The sequence below is a fragment of the Aquarana catesbeiana genome, linkage group LG08 (assembly GCF_042186555.1).
Source record: "Aquarana catesbeiana isolate 2022-GZ linkage group LG08, ASM4218655v1, whole genome shotgun sequence".
In the NCBI taxonomy this organism is placed as follows: Eukaryota; Metazoa; Chordata; class Amphibia; order Anura; family Ranidae; genus Aquarana; species Aquarana catesbeiana.
Window position 1 is genome coordinate 297,589,754 of NC_133331.1, and position 22,297 is coordinate 297,612,050.

A 22,297-nucleotide genomic window follows, 5' to 3' on the forward strand; every position below is an offset into this window, starting at 1 on the left:
ATTTGAATCTCATAAAATAAAGACATACATGTTCCAATCTCCCCATCCCACCCCCACTACTAAAAGCGATATAATCCATTAGTATAGACTGATGAGGTGAGAAGGTGATTGGTGGGAAACACACACATCTCCAAAATGTAGGGAATGTTCTGACTCTGAAGGGGTTAATCTAGGTTTCCACACTATATATGTGTGTATCATCATCTGCTGGAGATAAAAGACATCACAGTGACTATGGAGGAAGAGGACGGACATGACGGGGGGTTACTGGGTGTAAATAGAAAATAAGATCTTATTACCTTCTCTACTGCCACTTCCAGCAATGTCTTCTCTTTACTTCGTCCCGACTCACCTCTCACCCGGAACTTCCTGTCTGTACCTGACATCATTTCCTGTCTGCCATAGAGACTTCCTGTCTGGGGTAGAAGTGAGATCACCATCTTGTGGAGCTTAGAAGAACTGCAGCCCCGAGAAACGTCTCGTAGTGTGAACACGGCCTTGTGCTGTGTGTGTATGTACTGTATATCCTTATAGATGGGGTCATCTCCACTCCCACCAAGGGGGCGGGGTTGCCCACCATGTGTAAATTTATGGACAGTTTATTAAAATCTGTTAAGGGTAAAAAATGTCCGTAATAATAATGTATTCTGTATGCACAGTGCACCAACCAATAGCGCTCCTCATCTGAGTAGCTGGGCGGGATTACTGATGAGTCCAATACCCTGCACCAATGCAGCAGCAGTTGCTCCGCCTTCTTAGCCAATCAGCACGGCACTGTAACCTGCCCATCTCCCCAGCCCACCACATTTGACTGAAAACAAATCCTGGAGGGTGTACACAAAGAGCTCCACAAGTGAAGATCATCAGAAACAATGTCCACCAATCACATGGAATGCCGGCTGTAGAACCTTCAGGAGGTCTAATCAGTGTGATCACCCGGAGTGCAATCTCTGATCATCTCCTGTACCATGTCCGCAGTCTCTGATCATCTCCTGTATTATGTCCGCAGTCTCTGATCATCTGCTGTATTATGTCTGCAGTGTCTGATCATCTCCTGTACCATGTCCGCAGTCTCTGATCATCTCCTGTATTATGTCCGCAGTCTCTGATCATCTGCTGTATTATGTCTGCAGTCTCTGATCATCTCCTGTACTATGTCTGCAGTCTCTGATCATCTCCTGTATTATGTCCGCAGTCTCTGATCATCTCCTGTACTATGTCTGCAGTCTTTGATCATCTCCTGTATTATGTCCGCAGTCTCTGATCATCTGCTGTATTATGTCTGCAGTGTCTGATCATCTCCTGTACTATGTCTGCAGTCTCTGATCATCTCCTGTATTATGTCTGCAGTCTCTGATCATCTCCTGTACTATGTCTGCAGTCTCTGATCATCTCCTGTACTATGTCTGCAGTCTCTGACCATCTCCTGTATTATGTCTGCAGTCTCTGACCATCTCCTGTACTATGTCTGCAGTCTCTGATCATCTCCTGTACTATGTCTGCAGTCTCTGATCATCTCCTGTACTATGTCTGCAGTCCCTGATCATCTCCTGTATTATGTCCGCAGTCTCTGATCATCTCCTGTACTATGTCCGCAGTCTCTGACCATCTCCTGTATTATGTCTGCAGTCTCTGATCATCTCCTGTATTATGTCCGCAGTCTCTGACCATCTCCTGTATTATGTCCGCAGTCTCTGATCATCTCCTGTACTATGTCCGCAGTCTCTGATCATCTCCTGTACTATGTCTGCAGTCTCTGATCATCTCCTGTATTATGTCTGCAGTCTCTGATCATCTCCTGTATTCTGTCTGCAGTCTCTGACCATCTCCTGTATTATGTCTGCAGTCTCTGATCATCTCCTGTACTATGTCTGCAGTCTCTGATCATCTCCTGTATTATGTCTGCAGTCTCTGATCATCTCCTGTATTATGTCCGCAGTCTCTGATCATCTCCTGTATCATGACTGCAGTCTCTGATCATCTCCTGTACTATGTCTGCAGTCTCTGATCATCTCCTGTATTATGTCTGCAGTCTCTGATCATCTCCTGTACTATGTCTGCAGTCTCTGATCAATCATCTCCTGTATTATGTCTGCAGTCTCTGATCATCTCCTGTATCATGACTGCAGTCTCTGATCATCTCCTGTACTATGTCTGCAGTCTCTGATCATCTCCTGTATTATGTCTGCAGTCTCTGATCATCTCCTGTACTATGTCTGCAGTCTCTGATCATCTCCTGTATTATGTCTGCAGTCTCTGATCATCTCCTGCATTATGTCTGCAGTCTCTGATCATCTCCTGTACTATGTCTGCAGTCTCTGATCATCTCCTGTACTATGTCTGCAGTCTCTTTTTTTTCCATTAAATGTTCTTTATTACGTTCTCAAGTACAAAATGTGTATTTAAAATTTTACACAGACATATTATCACCGGGTAATAGTTTTATCTCAACTTATAAACCTCCTCCCTTTACTCCCAACCAAACTTCGTTTGGAAGGAACTAGAGCGGAGACTGTGAGCCAGGCCTTCTCGTCCAACATCAGTGCTTGACCTCACAAATGCGCTTCTGGAAGAATGGTCAAACATCCCCATAGACACACTCCTAAACCTTGTGGACGGCCTTCCCAGAAGAGTTGAAGCTGTTATAGCTGTAAAGGGTGGGGCCAACTCAATATTGAACCCTACGGACTAAGACTGGGATGCCATTAAAGGTCATGTGCGTGTAAAGGCAAGCGTCCCAATACTTTTCATGGTAATATAGTGTAGACATTTCGACTGAACATTACTGATAATACGAAACTCACTTTTGCCTTCAGGGGCAGTATCTGAGGGCCTCATTATAAATAAAGGGGGCTTCCAGGTTCCAAGAAAACATCTGCCCTCAGAACCCCACATGCACTGGCCAGGGATATGGAAAATAAGCCCTTTGTTTCATCAACATGGGGACAAGGTGATTGGTCACATCTAATCACATGGTACAGATGGGCTGTGATTGGCCATGTTTGTTCCATGTGATCAGTCATCAGCTGGTGACGTGCAAGGTACTATCCGTCATATGACGTCCACCTGGATCGCTGAATGTCCCGCCCAGTCGTCATTTGACAATAGGTTGGGCAGGAAGTAGTTAATACACTGACCTTCTTTTACTCTTCCAGCTTTTACTGGCATCGCTCTCCAGGCTGCTAGAAAGGACCCAGGTGACGTGCACTTGGCATCACTCCACCTGGGACAGAAGGAAGCATCGGCTTATGTGGCTACTGCTCCCTCCACGGCCATCTGCTTTCTCTGCTGCCGGCGCTGGCTTAATGCAGTCTGATGATCTGGGATGGTAGGTTGGCAAGCCAAGAACACCATCAATGGTTTGCATACCCCGTACATGCGCTTCCCTGGTTTGAGGTCCTGGGTCATATCAGAGGGCTCTGTGTGCCACATCAGAAGGCTCTGTGGTCCACATCAGAGCACTCCATGGATCACATCAGAGAGCTCCATGGGCCACCGCAGATGGCTCCGTAGCCCACCTCAGAGGGCTCCTTGGACCACATCCAAGGGCTCAATGGGTTACACCAGAGGGCTCCCATTGCTACATCAAAGGAGTTTGTGAGCCACATCAGAGGACTGCCTGGGCCAAAGTACTCCATGGGTAGCATCAGAGGGCTTCATAGACCACATCAGAGGGCTCCGTGGGCCACATCTGTCAGAGGACTCCGTGGGCCACATCAGAGGACTCCGTGGGCAGCATCAGAGGACTCCGTGGGCAGCATCAGAGGACTCCGTGGGCAGCATCAGAGGACTCCGTGAGCAGCATCAGAGGACTCCGTGGGCAGCATCAGAGGACTCCGTGGGCAGCATCAGAGGACTCCGTGGGCAGCATCAGAGGACTCTGTCGGCAGCATCAGAGGACTCCGTAGGCAGCACCAGAGGGCTCAGTGGGCAGCATCCGAGGACTCAGTGGGCAGCATCAGAGGGCTCCATGGGCCACATTAGAGGGCTTCATGGGACACAGATTTAGCACCCCTGGAATCTAGAAACTATGGTGTATATATATATGAAAATTGATCTGTCCTGATGTACTGGTGGCCAGTCTCATTTCCTGAGGCCCTACAATCCCAGGAAAGTTAAAAATACCCCCAAATGACCCCTTTTTTGGAAAGTAGACAGCCCAAGGCAAGGCTGGGACAAGGGGTAAGCAAGAGGGGTTGCTGCCTCGGGCACTGTGGTATTATGTGGGGTAGAGGGGCATTGGGGTGGCAGGGTGTAAGAATTGTCCTAGGAAAATACATTTTGGGGGAGGGGTGTGCTAGGCAGATTTGTGTTGTGGGGGATGGGGCAAAAGGATTTGTGCTGGGAGAGGTGATGTGGTAGAGGGGATTTGTGCTAGAAGGGAATTTTGTTTGGGGGTAGATTTGTGCTAGTAGGGATGATTGGGGGGGTATTTGTGCAGGGAGGGGTATTTTAGAGTGGGGGGGAGAGGATGTATATTCAGGAGGTAAAATTTGAGGGGTAGAGGATTTGTGCTAGGAGGGAGGATTTGTGCTGGGAGGGGGATATTGGAGTGAGGGGGGATGTATGCGCAGAGGTGAAATTTAAGGGGTACAGGATTTGTGCTAGGAGGGGGGTAGAGGGGAAATCATGCTGGAAGGGGGATTTTTGAGTGGGAGGATATACACTCAGAGGTGAAATTTGAGGGGTATAGGATGTGTACTAGGAGGGAGGATGGGAGGGGGATTTGTGCTGGGAAGGGGGATTTTGAAGTAGGGGGAGAGGATGTATACTCAGAGGTGAAATTTGAGGGGTGCAGGCTTTGTGCTAGGAGGCGGAATGGGAGGGGATTTGGCTGGGTGGGGAATTTTGAAGTTAGAGGGAGAGGATGTATACTCAGAGGTGAAATTTGAATGGTAAAGGATGTATGCTAGGAGGGGGGATTTGTGCTGGTAGGGGGATTTTGGAGTGGGGGGAGGGGGAAGAGGATGTATACTCAAAGGTGAAATTTGAGAGGTAGAGGATTTGTGCTGGGAGGGGGATATTGGAGTGGGGGTGAGAGTATGTATACTACTAGAGGTGAAATTTGAGGGGGATTTGTGCTGGGAGGGGTATTTTGGAGTGGGGGGAAATGTATATGATGTATATTCAGAGGTGAAATTTGAGGGGTATAGGATGTGTACTATGTACTAGGAGGGGGATTTTGGAGTGGGGGGAGAGGCTGTATACTCAGAGGTGAAATTTGAGGGGTAGAGGATGTAAGCTTGGAGGAGGGATGGGGGGGATTTGTGCTGGGAGGGGAATTTGTGCTGGGAGGGGGATATTGGAGTGGGGGTGAGAGTATGTATACTCAGAGGTGAAATTTGAGGGGGGATTTGTGCTGGGAGGGGGATTTTGGAATGGGGGAGAGGATGTATACTCAGAGGTGAAGTTTGAGGGGTAGAGGATTTGTGCTAGGAGGGGAATTTGTGCTGGGAGGGGGGATATTGGAGTGGGGGGAGAGGATGTATACTCAGAGGTGAAATTTGAGGGGTACAGGATGTGTGCTTCGAGGGAGGTTTTGGAGTAGGGGGAGAGGATGTATACTCAGAGGTGAAATTTGAGGGGTACAGAATTTGTGCTAGGAGGTGGAATGGGAGGGGATTTGGGAGTTTTGAAGTTAGAGGGAGAAGATGTATACTCAGAGGTGAAATTTAAATGGTAGAGGATGTGTGCTAGGAGGGGGGGGGTTGGGGGTTTTGTGCTGGTAGAGGGATTTTGGAGTGGGGGGAGGGGGAAGAGGATGTATACTCAAAGGTGAAATTTGAGAGGTAGAGGATTTGTGCTGGGAGGGGGATATTGGAGTGGGGGTAAGAGTATGTATACTACTAGAGGTGAAATTTGAGGGGGATTTGTGCTGGGAGGGGGATATTGGAGTGGGGGTGAGAGTATGTATACTACTAGAGGTGAAATTTGAGGAGGATTTGTGCTGGGAGGGGTATTTTGGAGTGAGGGGAGATGTATATGATGTATATTCAGAAGGGAAATTTGAGGGGTATAGGATGTGTACTATGTACTAGGAGGGGGAATGGGAGGGGGATATTAAAGTGGGCGTGAGAGTATGTATACTACTAGAGGTGAAATTTTAGGGGGATTTGTGCTGAGAGGGGTATTTTGGAGTGGGGGGAGATGTATATGATGTATATTTCGAGGTGAAATTTGAGGGGTATAGGATGTGTACTATGTACTAGGAGGGGGGATGGGAGGGGGATTTTGGAGTGGGGGGAGAGACTGTCTACTCAGAGGTGAAATTTTAGGGGTATAGGATGTGTGCTAGGAGGGGGGATGGGGGGCTTTGTGCTGGGAGGGGGATTTTGGAGTAGACGGTATGTATACTCAGAGGTGAAACTTGAGGGGTAGAGGATGTGTGCTTGGAGGAGGAATGGGGGGGGGGGGGGGTTCTTTGTGCTGGGAGGGGGATTTTGAAGTGGGGGTGAGAGTATGTATACTCAGAGGTGAAATTTGAGGGGTGATTTGTGCTGTAGGGGGGATATATACTCAGAGCTGAAATTTTAAGGGTATAGGATGTGTACTAGGAGGGGAATTTGTGCAGGGAGGGGGATTTTGGAGTTGGGAGAGGCTGTATACTCAGAGGTGAAATTTGAGGGGTATAGGATGTATGATTGGAGGAGGGATGGGGGGGGGGATTTGTGCTGGGAGGGGGATTTTGGAGTTGGGAGAGGCTGTATACTCAGAGGTGAAATTTGGGGGGTATAGGATGTATGATTGGAGGAGGGATGGGGGGGATTTGTGCTGGGAGGGGGGGTTTGGAGTGGGGGGAGAGGATGTATACTCAGAGGTGAAGTTTGAGGGGGATATGTGCTTGGGGGGGTTTGGAGTGGGGGGGATGTATACTCAGAGGTGAAATTTGAGGGGTATAGGATGTGTACTAGGAGGGGGATTTGTGCTGTGGAGGGGGATTTTGGGGTTGGGAGGGAGAGGATGTGGACTCAGAGGTGAAATTTGAGGGGTATAGGATGTGTATTATGTACTAGCAGAAGGGATGGGAGGGGGATTTTGGAGTGGGGGGGATGGATAACCACTGGTTAAAATAAAAAAAAACAGTTCAAGAAACTGAACAGAACACGGCAAAACATTTCAGCAGCTACAAGCACACAGCACCGGCAGTCTGGCACAGCATAATAAACCAATGCTGGAGGGCAATGCCCATTTTTACAATAATAATCAGTTCATTATTTCAACAGTTCTAATTCTCTGATACATTAAAAAAAATAGCATAGTCTACAAAAATGCCATCAGTGTGTGGATTATAACAGTCACCACTTTTTAATCAACTCCTCTCTCTCTCAGCATTCGCAATGACAATAGAGGTAAATATCACACTAAAATGACCACTAGGGGGGCCGGACCCTGACTTAAGGCTGCCCTTTTTGACCTTTACCTATTTTTCCTTTTTTCATTAGTGTGATATTTACCTCAATTGTCAAATTTGTCAATGCTGAGAGAGAGAGGAGTTGTTATAGTTCTAGATACTAATGGCATTTGTAGGCCTACACATTCTTCCTATCAATCTAAAATTGACAATTAAAGCTGTTGTTGAAAATATTGATTCTTCCCATCACAATAAGCACAGCCCACAGGTATTAGTTATGCTTCTTATGTTAGAAGTAGAAAATCCCGGAGAATAAAACACTTCTATTTGTTTCATATCATTTTAAAGGAAAGCACTTCCTGCCAGCATGACCCTTGCTCTATTTCGCCAGCCTCTAGAGAGGTCACTTGTGACACGGAATACCCTCTCTGCCACATCAACAAGGGTTTCACAGACCGTAGGGTTGACAAAACAAGCAGCTGCTGCTAGTGGGGAGAACATTTCATCAGTTACTTGGATTGCAGAATGAAGCAAAACGCTGGCTTATATTCCCTTTCATTCTCTGTGCAGCTGTGGCAAGGTCTTGGTAGCTGGTGTTCTGTTTAAAGTTCTCAAGGTGGCTGAGTAGATGAAAGAGGGCAGGGACAGCCAGGGAGATGGAGTCACTCTGGAGGGTTTTAGTGTGTTCTGCAAAAAGCAGCAGTAGGTCATGCAATGATGTGAGCTTTTACCATTTACTGTAATGCTGCACAGTGCTCTGGATGGTGGTCTGAGGAGGCCTGCAATGCAGCACAGTGCTCTGGACAGTGGCTGTTTTGCTACACAGTACTCTGGATGGTAGTTTGAGCTGAGGCTTGTAATGCTGCACAGTGCTCTGGACAGTATCCTGAGGAGGCCTGTAATGCTGCACAGTGCTCTGGACAGTGGTCTGAGGAGGCCTGTAATGCTGCACATCGGCTGTAATGCTACAAAGTGCTATGGATGGTGGTCTGAGCTGAGGAGGCCTGTAATGCTGCACAGTGCTCTGGACAGTGGTTTGAGGAGGCCTGTAATGCTGCACGGTGCTCTGGACAGTGGTCTGAGGAGGCCTGTAATGCTGCACAGTGCTCTGGACAGTGGCTGTAATGCTACAAAGTGCTCTGGATGGTGGTCTGAGCTGAGGAGGCCTGTAATGCTGCACAGTGCTCTGGACAGTGGTTTGAGGAGGCCTGTAATGCTGCACAGTGCTCTGGACAGTGGTCTGAGGAGGCCTGTAATGCTGCACAGTGCTCTGGACAGTGGCTGCAATGCTACAAAGTGCTCTGGATGGTAGTCTGAGCTGAGGAGGCCTGTAATGCTGCAAGTGCTATGGACAATGGTTTAAGGAGGCCTGTAATGGTGCACAGTGGTCTGAGGAGGCCTGTAATGCTGCACAGTGCTATGGACAGTGGCTGCAATGCTACAGTGCTCTGGATGGTGGTCTGAACTGAGGAGGCCTGTAATGCTGCACAGTGCTCTGGATGGTGGGCTGAAGAAACCTGCAATGCACATAGTGCTCTGGAGTGGTGGTCTGACTCTGAGAGGCCTGTATGATGCACAGTGCTGGATGGTGGTCTTAAGTCTGAGGGGAGGCCTTTAATGCACAGTGCTCTGGATGCTGGTGGTCAGAGGAGGCCTGTAATGCACACACGGTTCTCTGAACAGATGATGGTCACTATGAGGGGAGGCCTGTAATGCACAGTGCTCTGGATGCCGGTAGTCAGAGGAGGTCTGTAATGCACACACAGGGCTCTGGACAGACAATGGTCACTCTATGGGGAGGCCTGTAATGCACAGTGCACTGGATGCCGGTGGTCAGAAGAGGCCCGCAATGCTGCACAGTGCTGGATGGTGGTCTCAGGTCTGAGGGATGGTCTGTAATGCTGCACAGTGCTCTGGACAGACGATGGTCACTCTGAGGGGAGGCATGTAAATGCACAGGGCTCTGGCTGCCGGTGGTTAGAGGAGGCCTGTAATACATGCACATTGCTCTGGACAGATGGTGGTCACTATATGGGGAGGCCTGTAATGCACAGTGCTCTGGATGCCGGTGGTCAGAGGAGGCCTGTAATGCTGCACAGTGCTCTCATGTCTGAGGGATGGCCTGTAATGCTGCACAGTGCTCTGAATGTCAGGAGGTCAGAGGAGGCCTGTATTGCACACACAGTGCTCTGGACGGATGATGGTCACTCTGAGGTGTGGCCTGTAATGCACAGTGCTCTGGATGCCAGTGGTGAGAGGAGGCCTGTAATGCACGCACATTGCTCTGGATGGACAGTGGTCTGAGGTGAGGCCTCAGGCCTGTAACTGTAATGTACAGTTACTGCTCTGGACGGTCATCGCTGTTTAACGAACACGGAATCCATTTTCGTCATTGGACGAAAATGTGGTGTACTTTTTATTTCGTTTTCGTCACTGCAAAAATGCTGCTAATGAAAATATTCATGAAACCGTTTTCATTGCCAAAATTAACACTGTACGGGGGGTGATTTTTTTTTTTGGGTGGGGGGTGGATTTGTACTGGGAGGAGGGGAATTTATTCTTAGGGGGTAAGCATGCAGATTAGTGTTCAGTTTTTTTTGGGGGGTGGGGGGGGCACAGATTGGCATGTTCGCCCTGGGCTCTAGATATCCCGGCATCGGTCCAAGGTATTTAGTAAGAGGCAAGGCGAGTTTTTTAAAGTTGTAATTATTTGTTATAATTTTTTTTGAAAAACAAAGACTTTTTTTTTTTTTCTAAACAAAAAAGTTTTATTGATTTTTAAACATACGAGTATAAATATTACAGAAGAGAAGACCTCAGTGAGGGGACTAGTGTGAGAACCTGACTACATTGATCAGATTGTGGATTCGGCCCATAGCGGCCGATGAAGAGAATCCTCAGCTCCATCTAGTGGCCACAATGCAGTATTTGTCCCCAAATACCTCCATCGAAAAAATAGCGAAATAGCACATTATGGCCACTAGATGGAGCCGACGATTATAGGAAATCACAATTCACCAAGACTGGGCGAATATTTGTCCCATTTGATGAACACATTTTTTAAAAACAGACCTGTGTTTGTGAAATCTTCCACCACAAAATGCACTCAGCCAACGACAAGTAAAGACTAGGAGACATTTCCCGCAGTAATACACCTCAAGGGTGGTGTGGGACCCCTGACGTATAGGAAGACCGGACTTCAGTGAGAAACAATTCCCTCACTCAGGACAGGAAAGTGACTTCTCACCCGTGTGAGATCTCTGATGCCTGCAAAAATTGGACTTATCTGAAAAACATTTCCCGCACTCAGGACAGGAAAATGGCTTCTCCCCCGTGTGCAATCTCTGATGTTTGTAAAGATAGGACTTCTGTGAAAAACATTTCCCGCACTCAGGACAGGAATACGGCTTCTCCCCTGTGTGCAATCTCTGATGAAGGTAAAGAGAAGCCTTGTGTGAAAAACATTTCCCGCACTCAGGACAGGAAAGTGGCTTCTCCCCCGTGTGAGATCTTTGATGTTTGTGAAGGTTGGACTTCTGTGAAAAACATTTCCCGCACTCAGGACAGGAATGTGGCTTCTCCCCCGTGTGAGATCTCTGATGTACGGAAAGATTGGACTTCAGTGAAAAACATTTCCCGCATTCAGGACAGGAATACAGCTTCTCACCTGTGTGCAATCTCTGATGATTGTAAAGAGAGGACTTGTGTGAAAAACATTTCCCGCACTCAGAACAGGAAAGTGGCTTGTCCCCCGCGTGAGATCTCTGATGTCTATAAAGATGTGACTTCATTAAAAAACATTTCCCACACTCAGAACAGGAATGTGGCTTCTCCCCAGTGTGAGATCTGTGATGTCTGTAAAAATTTGACTTATTTGAAAAACATTTTCCACATTCATTACAGGAATAAGGCTTCTCCCCGGTGTGCAATCTCTGATGATTGTAAAGACTGGACATCTGTGAAAAACATTTCCCACACTCAGGACAGGAATACGGCTTCTCACCTGTGTGCAATCTCTGATGAGTGCTAAGAGAAGACTTATGTGAAAAACATTTCCCGCACTCAAGACAGGAAAGAGGTTTCTCCCCCGTGTGAGATCTCTGATGTTTGTAAAGATTGGACTTCAGTGAAAAACATTTCCCACACTCAGGACAGGAATACGGCTTCTCCCCCGTGTGAGATCTCTGATGTATGTAAAGATTGGACTTCAGTGAAAAACTTTTCCCGCACACAGAACAGAAATACGTTTTTTCCCCCGTGTGAGACATCTGATGTCTGCAAAGATGGAACTTATCTGAAAAACATTTCCCGCACTCAGAACATGAATGGGGCTTCTCCCCCGTGTGAGACTTCTGATGTTTGTAAAGATTGGACTTCACTGAAAAACATTTTCCACATTCAGTACAGGAAAACCTCTTATCTGTTGGAAGAACGGCACCCTCCCTCACAGTCTGAGGTTCCTCAGGATAAGAGGAATACGATGGTCCGGCACCGTCCCTCACAGTCTGAGGTTCCTCAGGATAAGAGGAATACGATGGTCCGGCACCGTCCCGCACAGTCTGAGGTTCCTCAGGATAAGAGGAATACGATGGTCCATCTACACTGTGTGGTGCCGGATGGACATTTGAGGTAGTCGGGTTTTCTCCTGGACTATACTGTGTGATGTCCTCATCTTCTACTTTACAGTCTGGAGACAAAGTGAGACAATCCTCTGAGGTTTTCCTCATCTCCCGTCCATCTACTAAAATAGAAATACAAAGATTATTACTAGACATGAGCAGATTGGTTCCCCTAAACCAGGACTCCGCCCACATCAGGCAGCTTTGTCTCTGAGGATCTTACAATTCCCCCCTCAAGGTAACTAGTAAATGGGTCCTCTGATCTCCTACCAGTTATAGTTACATAGTAGGTGAGGTCGAAAAAAGACACAAGTCCAACCTATGTGTGTGATTATATGTCAGTATTACATTGTATATCCCTGTATGTTGCGGTCATTCAGGTGATTATCTAATAGTCTCTTGAAACTATCAATGCTCCCCGCTGAGACCACCGCCTGTGGAAGGGAATTCCACATCCTTGCCGCTCTTACAGTAAAGAACTCTCTACGTAGTTTATGGTTAAACCTCTTTTCCTCTAATTTAATGAGTGGCCACGAATCTTGTTAAACTCCCTTCCGCAAAAAAGTTTTCTCCCTATTGTGGGGTCACCAGTCCGGTATTTGTAAATTGAAATCATATCCCCTCTCAAGTGTCTGTTCTCCAGAGAGAATAAGTTCAGAGCTCGCAACCTTTCCTCATAACTAATATCTTCCAGACCCTTTATTAGCTTTGTTGCCCTTCTTTGTACTCGCTCCATTTCCAGTACATCCCTCCTGAGGACTGGTGCCCAGAACTGGACAGCATACTCCAGGTGCGGCCGGACCAGAGTCTTGTAGAGCGGGAGAATTATCATTTTATCTCTGGAGTTGATCCCCCTTTTTAATGCCAATATTCTGTTTGCTTTGTTAGCAGCAGCTTGGCATTGCTGAGCCTATCATCTACTAGGACCCCCAGGTCCTTCTCCATCCTAGATCCCCCCAGAGGTTCTCCCCCCAGTCTATAGATTGCATTCATATTTTTGCCACCCAAATGCATTATTTTACATTTTTCTACATTAAACCTCATTTGCCATGTAGTTGCCCACCCCATTAATTTGTTCAGATATTCTTACAAGGTTTCCACATCCTGCAGAGAAGTTATTGCCCTGCTTAGCTTAGTATTGTCTGCAAATACAGAGATTGAACTGTTTATCCCATCCTCCAGGTCGTTTATGAACAAATTAAACAGGATTGGTCCCAGCACAGAACCCTGGGGGACCCCACTACCCACCCCTGACCATTCTGAGTACTCCCCATTTATCTCCACCCTCTGAACTCGCGCTTGTAGCCAGTTTTCAATCCATGTACTCACCCTATGGTCCATGCCAACGGACCTTATTTTGTACAGTAAACGTTTATGGGGAACTGTGTCAAATGCTTTTGCAAAATCCAGATACACCACGTCTACGGGCCTTCCTTTATCTAGATGGCAACTCACCTCCTCATAGAAGGTTAATAGATTGGTTTGGCAAGAACGATTCTTCATGAATCCATGCTGATTACTGCTAATGATACAGTTCTCATTACTAAAATCTTGTATATAGTCCCTTATCATCCCCTCCAAGAGTTTACATACTATTGATGTTAGGCCAACTGGTCTGTAGTTCCCAGGGATATATCTTGGTTAAATATTGGTGCTACATTGGCTTTTCTCCAATCAGCTGGTACTATTCCAGTCAGTAGACTGTCAGTAAAAATTAGGAACAACGGTCTGGCAATTACTTGACTGGATGCAAGCCATCTGGTCCCGGTGATTTATTAATGTTAAGTTTCCCAAGTCTAATTTTAATTCTGTCCTCTGTTAACCATGGAGGTGCTTCCTGTCATGAGGATAAACACTGCAGTTTTGGTTACTGAAGCCCCCCGATTCCCTTGTGAAGACTGAGGAGAAGAATAAATTCAATACCTTCGCCATCTCCCCATCCTTTGTAACCAGATGTCCTTCCTCATTCTTTATGGGGCCAATATGGTCTGTCCTTCCTTTCTTACTATTTATGTACTTAAAGAATTTCTTGGGATTTTTTTTATTCTCTTTCGATATGTGCCTTTCATGTTCTATCTTAGCCACCCTGAATGCACCCTTATGCCGCGTACACATGAGCGGACTTTACGGCAGACTTTGCCCAGCGGACTTTTCAACGGACTTTCTGAATGAACGGACTTGCCTACACACAATCAACCAACGTCCGACGAATTTGTACGTGATGACGTACGACCGGACTTAAATAAGGAAGTTAATAGCCAGTAGCCAATAGTTGCCCTAGCGTGGCTTTTTGTCCGTCGAACTAGCATACAGACGAGCGGACTTTTCGACCGGACTCGAGTTCGTCAGATTTGAAACATGTTTCAAATCTAAGTCCGTCCAACTTTTGAGAAAACAAAGTTCACTGGAGCCCACACACGATCGAATTGTCCAACGAAATCCCGTCCGCCGGACCAAGTCTGCCGTAAAGTCCGCTCGTGTGTACGCGGCATTACATTTCTTGTTGCATTCTTTATAAAGTCCGAATGCTGATGATGATCCCTCAACCTTGTATTTTTTCAATATGCTCTTAAAGCAAACCCATCTCTCATCCGTGTTCTTCGTTCCTAAGATTTTATCCCAATTTATGCCTTTTAGCAAGGTTTGTAGTTTAGGGAAGTTGGCTCTTTTGAAATTCAATGTCTTTGTATTCCCTTTATGTTTCTTATTTGTGTGATTTTTACTGAAGCCAATTGACCTGTGATTGCTGTTACCTAAATTGCCCCGTATTTCCACATCTGTGATCAGGTATGTATTAGAGGTCGACCGATATGGGTTTTTCTCTGGCCGATGCCGATATTTAGAAATCGCGGTGGCCGATGGCCGATATAAGATGCCGATTTTTTTTGGGCCGATATATTAGGCCGATTTTTTTTTTTTTTCTTTTTTTCCATTCATCTCATAAAATCTAACAGTTAGACCTTTCACACTGGGGCGTTTTTCAGGCGCTTTTGGGCTAAAAATAGCGCCTGTAAAGTGCCTGCAAAACGTCTCCCCTGCAGTCTCAGTGTGATATCCCGAGTGCTTTCACACTGAGGCGATGCGCTGGCAGGATGTTTAAAAAAAGTCCTGCAAGCGGCATCTTTGGAGCGGTGTATACCGCTCCTCCACCACTCCTGCCCATTGAAATGAATGCGCACCTCTGCCGAAGGGCCTGCAAAGCGTTTCGGCAGCAGCGCTTCAGGGGCACATTTAACCCCTTCCTCAGCCGCTAGCTGGGTTATAAGCGCCCCGCTAGCAGCCGAATAGCGCCACTAAAATGACGGTAAAGCGCCGCTAAAACTAACAGTGTTTTACCTCAGTGTGAAAGCAGCCTTAAGTAATACAGAACATTTTTTACATTTAAACATTTATTAAACAAAACAAACCTCCAATCAGTTCACTTGTATGTAGAATTTAGATTTAAAAAAAAAAACAACAACGATATTTTAAATATTAAATACACAAAAACATGTAATCAAAACTTTTGGACGAAAAAAAATGCTTACTGCTTATTTTTTTATTTCATTAGTGTATTTCTTTAAAAAAAATTGCGTTTGAAAGACCACTGCGCAAATACCGTGTGACATAAAATATTGCAACAACTGCTATTTTATTCCCTAGGGTCTCTGCTAAAAAAAAATATATAATGTTTGGGGGTTCTAAGTGATTTTCCAGCAGAAAATACAGGATTTTTACTTGTAAGCAACAAGTGTCAGAAAAGATTTAGTCTTTAAATGGTTAACTGAGAGCTTCTACACGGAGTTCAGCTCATTGATAAAAGAACCTGAAAAGATACAATGTATCTTCTTATCAGACTTGGCTGCCGAGGGAGGAGAGAATCCTCTCCACAGATAACTACAGGAAACTTGCATTAACTTCTATTACAGAAGTCATTTGCAAGTCCCGCTGAAGTTATCGGCTTTTTTTATCAGCACAATCAGCAGATGCCGATTAAGTAAAAAAAGCCAAATATCGGCCGATATATCGGTCGACCTCTAGTCTGTATTGTTGGTAATCAGTAGATCCAGTAACGCTTTATTTCTTTATTCATGGACCTTAGTCAGAGAGTGAGGAAACGAGAACTGTCTTTTATAGGAGTGACAGTGAAGAGGGGATTATAGGGCGATTGTCCCCACCCCCTCTATCACTCATTGCCATCTTCCCAACACAAGAAGTCCTGCACTTCCTTATTTAGTCCATGATTTAGTTATGAATAACAGCGGGGCTGAGCCCCACCAGAGGTCAGAGAGTGAGGATGGGGGGAGAACAACCAAGATGAAGACTGGACTGATCCTGAAGACCTCCATCATTGGGTTATTGACTCCTCCCTCATTATCACTTTCTGTTTAAGGTTCCAAAGTTGGAGGATGTTATCACATTATTATCAACATGTAAAAGTCTGTGCTCCAATCAAATCATCAGATATGAAATGTCCAGCTGGTAGGAAATGGGTGTAACAAAAGAGAATACATATTATGTGTATATATAGCAGTGGGTGGAGGGGAGAGCAGAAGTCAGGAGTATGTAATGTACAACATATAGGACTATATAGTATCAGAATTCTGTAATGTAAAATAGAGTATATAGTGCAGGGGTCAGGACTCATAATATTGGTATTCAGTAATGGCTTACATGTTTTTATGTTATGTATGTATTTAGTGTTAATGACCCACCTGTGCTGATCTCTGTAGGAGTGTCCTCCTCTATAAATGTCCCCGTTATTCCATCCTCCTCCATAGACTGCTGATCATCCCTCACATACCTCTCTTCTTCTTCTGATTTAACCTCAAATTCTATATCGATTGGATCTCCACTCTAAATCAAGAAAATGAGAGAGAATATCATCTGTAAAATATAAGCTTTATTATTGTGGCATCATATAAGAAATCCACACATCGTCTCCACAAGTCTGTGTTTTATAATCTCCGTCCCACCAACCTTGTAATATTGAGGGATGGTGTGATCTTCCTGTGTGGAATTCCGGGAATACAGAGGACGGGGACATCTCTCTGGTGGGTTTCTGGAGCTGGATGACTTCACCATGGTGTCCTGGTACAGATCTTTGTGTATTTCCTCCATCACTCCATCCTCTTCATCCTCCTCTTTTATCTCTTCTTTAACCTCAACTTTAGAATCTCTCAGGTTTCCACTCTGAATATATAATAAAAATGACATCAATTGTAACAATGCAGATAATGTACAGATCCTAATGATTCTATCAGTGATTGTTGCTCATCTACCTGATGATGGTGAGGGATGGTGTGACCTTCCTGAGTGGAATCCCGGGAATACAGAGGACGGGGACATCTCTCTGGTGGGTTCCCATTACTGGACCCATCTGTAGGAAACACACACACTGACTGAATACATTGTTTCTATGTGTTTATCAAATGATGGGGGATCTAGGTGGACCCTCCGTACTGCTCTCTCCTTTACAATAAAGTCTCCTCTTACCCGGTGATGTGAGGGGCAGCTGATTGTCCATCATGACGTCCTTCTGAGCTCCGCTCATCTCTCCTGTCAGCAGCTCGATGATCTCTCTGGTGACTTCTAGAATCTTCTTTTTATTTCTCTATTCTATCAGGGAGGGAGGTGGAGGCAATGTGATGGTCATATGATCTCCAGACTTCACAGAAGGAAAACTCTAGATTTGAACACAAAGCGAAAAATCTGATTAAATTCCCAGAATCCTCCTCACCTCTCCGGTCAGGTCTGTGTTTTATTAATAGAGATAAGAGTGATGTCATGTGCCTTCTAGTTGAGGCAGGATGCAAAGATCCGGCATCCCTCAGCAAAGATAGAACTGATAAAATACCTCCAGGTGTAGGGACCACTCGCCCTTATCCAGCAACTGATGGCCGAGATAGTCCGCTTGCCAGTTTCCAACACCTGGAATCTACACGGTGGACAAAGCCAGAATAAACCATTCCACCCATCGCCAGATGTGAAATGCTTCCAGCGCCACCACTGCGCTTCTTGTGCCTCCCTGAGGAATAACATACTCTACTTCTGTAGTGTTGTCCTGATCTGTAGAGTCTTTAGGCAATCCGTCCAATGTATTAGCGACAACCAGATCGCCCGAGGCTCCAGAACATGGATGGGCAAGTGGGAATCCTCAGGAATCTAGCGATCCTGAGCAGGGTCCAATCCCGGGACTCCTCCCCAGCCATGACCACAGCCCAGCGAAGGGGAAGGAAGAATTTCCCATCCCGGAAGGCTGGAGACTGCAACCACCACAGAATGGAGGCCCTCATCGACACCTCCAGGTGCATCCGTATGTCCAAGGCAGTGGAAGACCTGTTCCATGTGGATAAGATTTCCTTCTGCAGTGATCTCGTATGGAATTGAGCATACGGAACCACCTCAAAAAGGTAGCCACCATTAGGCCTAAAACCTGCATGCAAAAAATGCAGGGGAGGGTCACCTACAAGCCAAGAGCTGCCGGACTGCAGACCAGAGCTTCTGGAGTTTGTCCGGCATGCAGAACACTTCGGTCCACTCCGAATAGAGGGTCAGCCCCAAAGACTCCAAGCGCTTGGATGGGGTCAACACAGACTTCCTGAGGTTCAGGATCCACCAAAAACTTGGAAGAAACATATGGTGAAAGTCACCATGCCCAACAAGGACAAGGAAGACTCGTCTCAGCAAGACCAGGATTGGGACCAAGACCTTGGAAAAACCCAGGGATTGGAGGTCAGATCGAAGGGCAGTGCTACAAACTAATATTGTGCGTCCCAGATAGCAAAGCGTAGGGTACACGGATGTCCATCACAGATGAGAAAATGCAGGTAAACATTTTTGATGTCTACAGATGCCCAAAAAGAAAAATCCCCGTAGTGAAGAGAGGCCACCACCGAACAAATGGATTTTAGCTTGAACTTGTGGCTCCGCACAAAGGCATTCAGGGCCTTGAGATCCAGGATCGGGAGAACACCATTCGTTTTGGGGACTGCGAACAGATTAGATAAAATGCCCAGAACCGCCCTGACTGGGGCACCAGGACAATCACCCCTCAAAGGAACAGATCCTGCACAGCCCTGTACAAGGCCCGCAGACGGTCTGGCAAAAGCTGCAGATTGTAGGGAAAGCACCTATCTGGCAGAAATGAATGAAATTCTAATTCATAGCCTGAGAGAATGATTTTGCAGACCAACTTATTGGGAAAGAGGGGAGTCTACGTGCCCAGAAACCAGCGAAAGCGATCCCCCACCACCACCCCCCTTCAGGCTGAGGGGGACCTACCCACGGACTTAGAGGGCTTCTAAAACCAGGGGCGTATGGCACCACCCGCAGGTGGCCTCAAAGGTTTGGAGCCCTTAGCTGAGGGCCCAGGAAAACAAAAAATCCGATTGTTAGCCGAGAAGCTTGGTCTATCCTTCTAACGTGGCTCCTTTCCCTTCTAGTCTGAGGTAGAAAGGTACTCTTGCCACCCATAAAATTCTTGTTAATACAATCCAGCATAGCCCCAAAAAGCCGGTCTACCTGGAAGGGCAGGTTGAGCCAGAGGGCCCACTTGGAACCACCGCCAAAAATATAAAGTGTGGGGAGAAGTGGGGCCACATCACGGGGTGCATCAAAACGGACTTCAGCCCCTGGACCAACCGGTCTATAAGTTTCACATACGTTGAGGCATCTGGCTTGGAGTCAAGGCTCATCACAAAACCTTTTGCTCATTCGGACAGTGTCTGGGACATCAGGATGGTGGCCACACAAGCTGGAGCACAGATCCTGCGCTGGCAATTGCCTCTGCCCCAGGATCTGCGGGGTGTTTAAAGAAGGTAGATTCCTCCACTGGGATCACCATGGCCTTATGGAGCCAGGAGCTAGGTGGATCCACCACCGGTGGAATAGTCCACTTCTCTGGAAGGGCCTCCTCAAGGGGTAACTGTAACAAGCCCCTGCTCGCTCGGTTCCACTCTCCCGACACTCCTCTGCGGCTATAGAATCAGATTGCAAATCGCAACATCTGATGGTTCGGTCATCCGATGCTCCGGGACTAGAACTACAGCTATGTGCCGTTCTAGTCCGGTTGTGTAGCTCAGAACAAACACCAGGCAGGCTGTATGTAAGTTCAAACAGGGATCTCCTTTATTGACAGGAATACAGGCTCTTTTATACAGTAAAAGAGGAGGTGTATACCTCCTGCTCAAATTACTCTAACAATACACCTGTAACCTAATTAACATGAGCTAGTTTACTAACATGACCTTTTGCCCAGACTTGTGGTCACCGAGCTTCACACAGTACATATGTACAACCACAGGACATTTTCACAATAGCAGGAGCTAATTACAATTAACAATACAAATAGTGTTCTCCCCCCTACTCAGCCTAGTCATCAACACTTATAGTAGGAGTAGACTGTTCGTCTCCTAGCCAGTCCTGGAGGCTAATGTGATCAGCTCACTCAATTAACATGTTGAGTTCAGAATCAAACAAACCAATAATAGTCTTTACATATATATCCTGGGAGATATTGGGGATAAATATTACTGTCCCATTTTAAGCAATCCAAGACATACCCTCCAAGTCACCATTTCCCATATGTCATACACAGGGTCCCCAGAGTCTGTGTGTCCTGGGGGACCAGGACCCGAATCCGCAGTAATACCACCTCAAGAGTCCCCAGGCATACAGCTCACAAAGAGCACCGTTCCCCCAAATGCCAGGGCCCATAATCGGTCGGCAATAGGCTTGCATTCAGTTCCCTCCAACAGCCTCTATCCCGGGTGAGTCTGTCACATATCTCCCCCATTAAAGGTTGACTAACAAGGTCCCAGACCCCCACCTGGTCTGGACATGCATTAGTCAGGCAGAGTGAACTCACATAGTCTGTCCGCATGATCTCCTTTCTTGGCTGCAAGGAATAGTTGACCTCAGTAGGTGTGGGGCAGAGGTCATTTACTCTCTGTCCGGCTGCCAGCGCTTCAGTTGGGTGGTTTTTAACATTCCAGGGCTTGGTCTGCTGCTGAGCAGAGGGGCCGATCGCTCCAGCTTTCTGAAACTGTAGAGACACTGTAGGTGCTAGGCAGAGGCCAGTGGCGCTCTGCCCTGTTGCCAGTGATTCAGCTGGGAGTAGCAGCTTTACTACATCAGCTTGTCGCTGGAGAGAGGGACCGACTGCCCCAGCTCCCTGGAACTCCACAGTTGTTGCCGGTGCTGGGCAGAGGTTGGTAGCATTCTGCCCTGTTGCCAGCAATTCTGCTGGGGACTCCGCATCCTCCACTCCGGCTAACAGTTGGGGCAGGAGACTGGCTCCCTCCACTCCCAAACTGTGTAGCTGCCATTGGGGAGGTGAGCCGGCTGCTTCCTTTTCCATTCCCTCATCTGGCTGCTTGGATGACATGTCTATGGTACTGTCTCCCAGGTGCACGGATCTTTGCTGGGGAGGAAAGGCCGCTTCCTCCACCCTGGCCAACTGTTGGGGAGGGACAACACACACCTCCTCTCCCTTCTCCCCCTGTATCTGCTGCTGGGAAGTGATTGCCACCTTCTCACCCTGAGCCTCCAAAACTGCTACAGGTGTGGGGCAGAGGTCTTGGACCCTCTGTCCGGTTGCCAGCACTTCTGCTGGGGGTTTGCTAGGTGGTTCCTCCTCAACAGAAACGTCTATTAAATCCCCAGTCTCTGGAATTGCTAAAAGTGTGGGGCAGAGGTCTTGGACCCTCTGTTCAGTTACCAGATCTTCAGCTGGAGAAGTTTGTTGCAACTCCACAGATACTGCTGTTGGTGCTGGGCAGAGCACAGTGAAGTTTGGCCCTAATACCAGCTCTTCTGCTGGAGGCTCATCAGGTTGTTCTTCCTCAGCAGAAAAGTCTATCAAATCCCCTGTCTCTGCAACTGGTGTCTGGGGATAAAGGTTCACCATCTCCTGTCCCTGGAACCCAGAAGATGCTATCAGTGCTGGGCAGAGGTTAGCAGAGCTCTGCCCTGTTGTCAGCACTTCAGCTTTGGGGATAGCGATCTCCAGATTTTCCACTGCCGATTCTCTGGCATTCTGCTGGACAGGCACATTCCTCCATCCAAGATCATCCAATGCAGAAACAGGTTCATCAAGGTCAGTCAGCACTTTCTGCATCCTCCATAAGACCTCCGCCTCCATAGCTGCGGGGGCAGGTTGGCAAAGCACACCGTTACTCTGCCACATTGTCAACTCTTCAGCCAGGATTTCAGAGTTGTCAACTGGTATTTCCTGATAGTCCCAGGCAAAGGGAGCCCCACCCTGCTGCTGAGCAGAGTCTAGTAGCTGTCTGTAGGCCATCTCAAGCTCCCATTTCTGAACGGTCAGAAACTCCAAATCTTCCTG

At 47.0% G+C, this 22,297-nt stretch overlaps 1 protein-coding gene across 1 annotated transcript in view; it reads right to left on the reverse strand.

The window, feature by feature from the left end:
- The window catches only part of LOC141104982 (uncharacterized), a 65,308-nt gene that overhangs the window by 40,053 nt on the left and 2,958 nt on the right, over nucleotides 1–22,297 (reverse strand). The window contains 6 exon segments of the mRNA XM_073594791.1: nucleotides 2,552–2,566; nucleotides 10,634–12,092; nucleotides 16,665–16,806; nucleotides 16,930–17,142; nucleotides 17,232–17,329; nucleotides 17,446–17,635. Coding sequence (XP_073450892.1) covers nucleotides 2,552–2,566; nucleotides 10,634–12,092; nucleotides 16,665–16,806; nucleotides 16,930–17,142; nucleotides 17,232–17,329; nucleotides 17,446–17,503 — 1,985 coding nt within the window. The 5' untranslated portion in view covers nucleotides 17,504–17,635.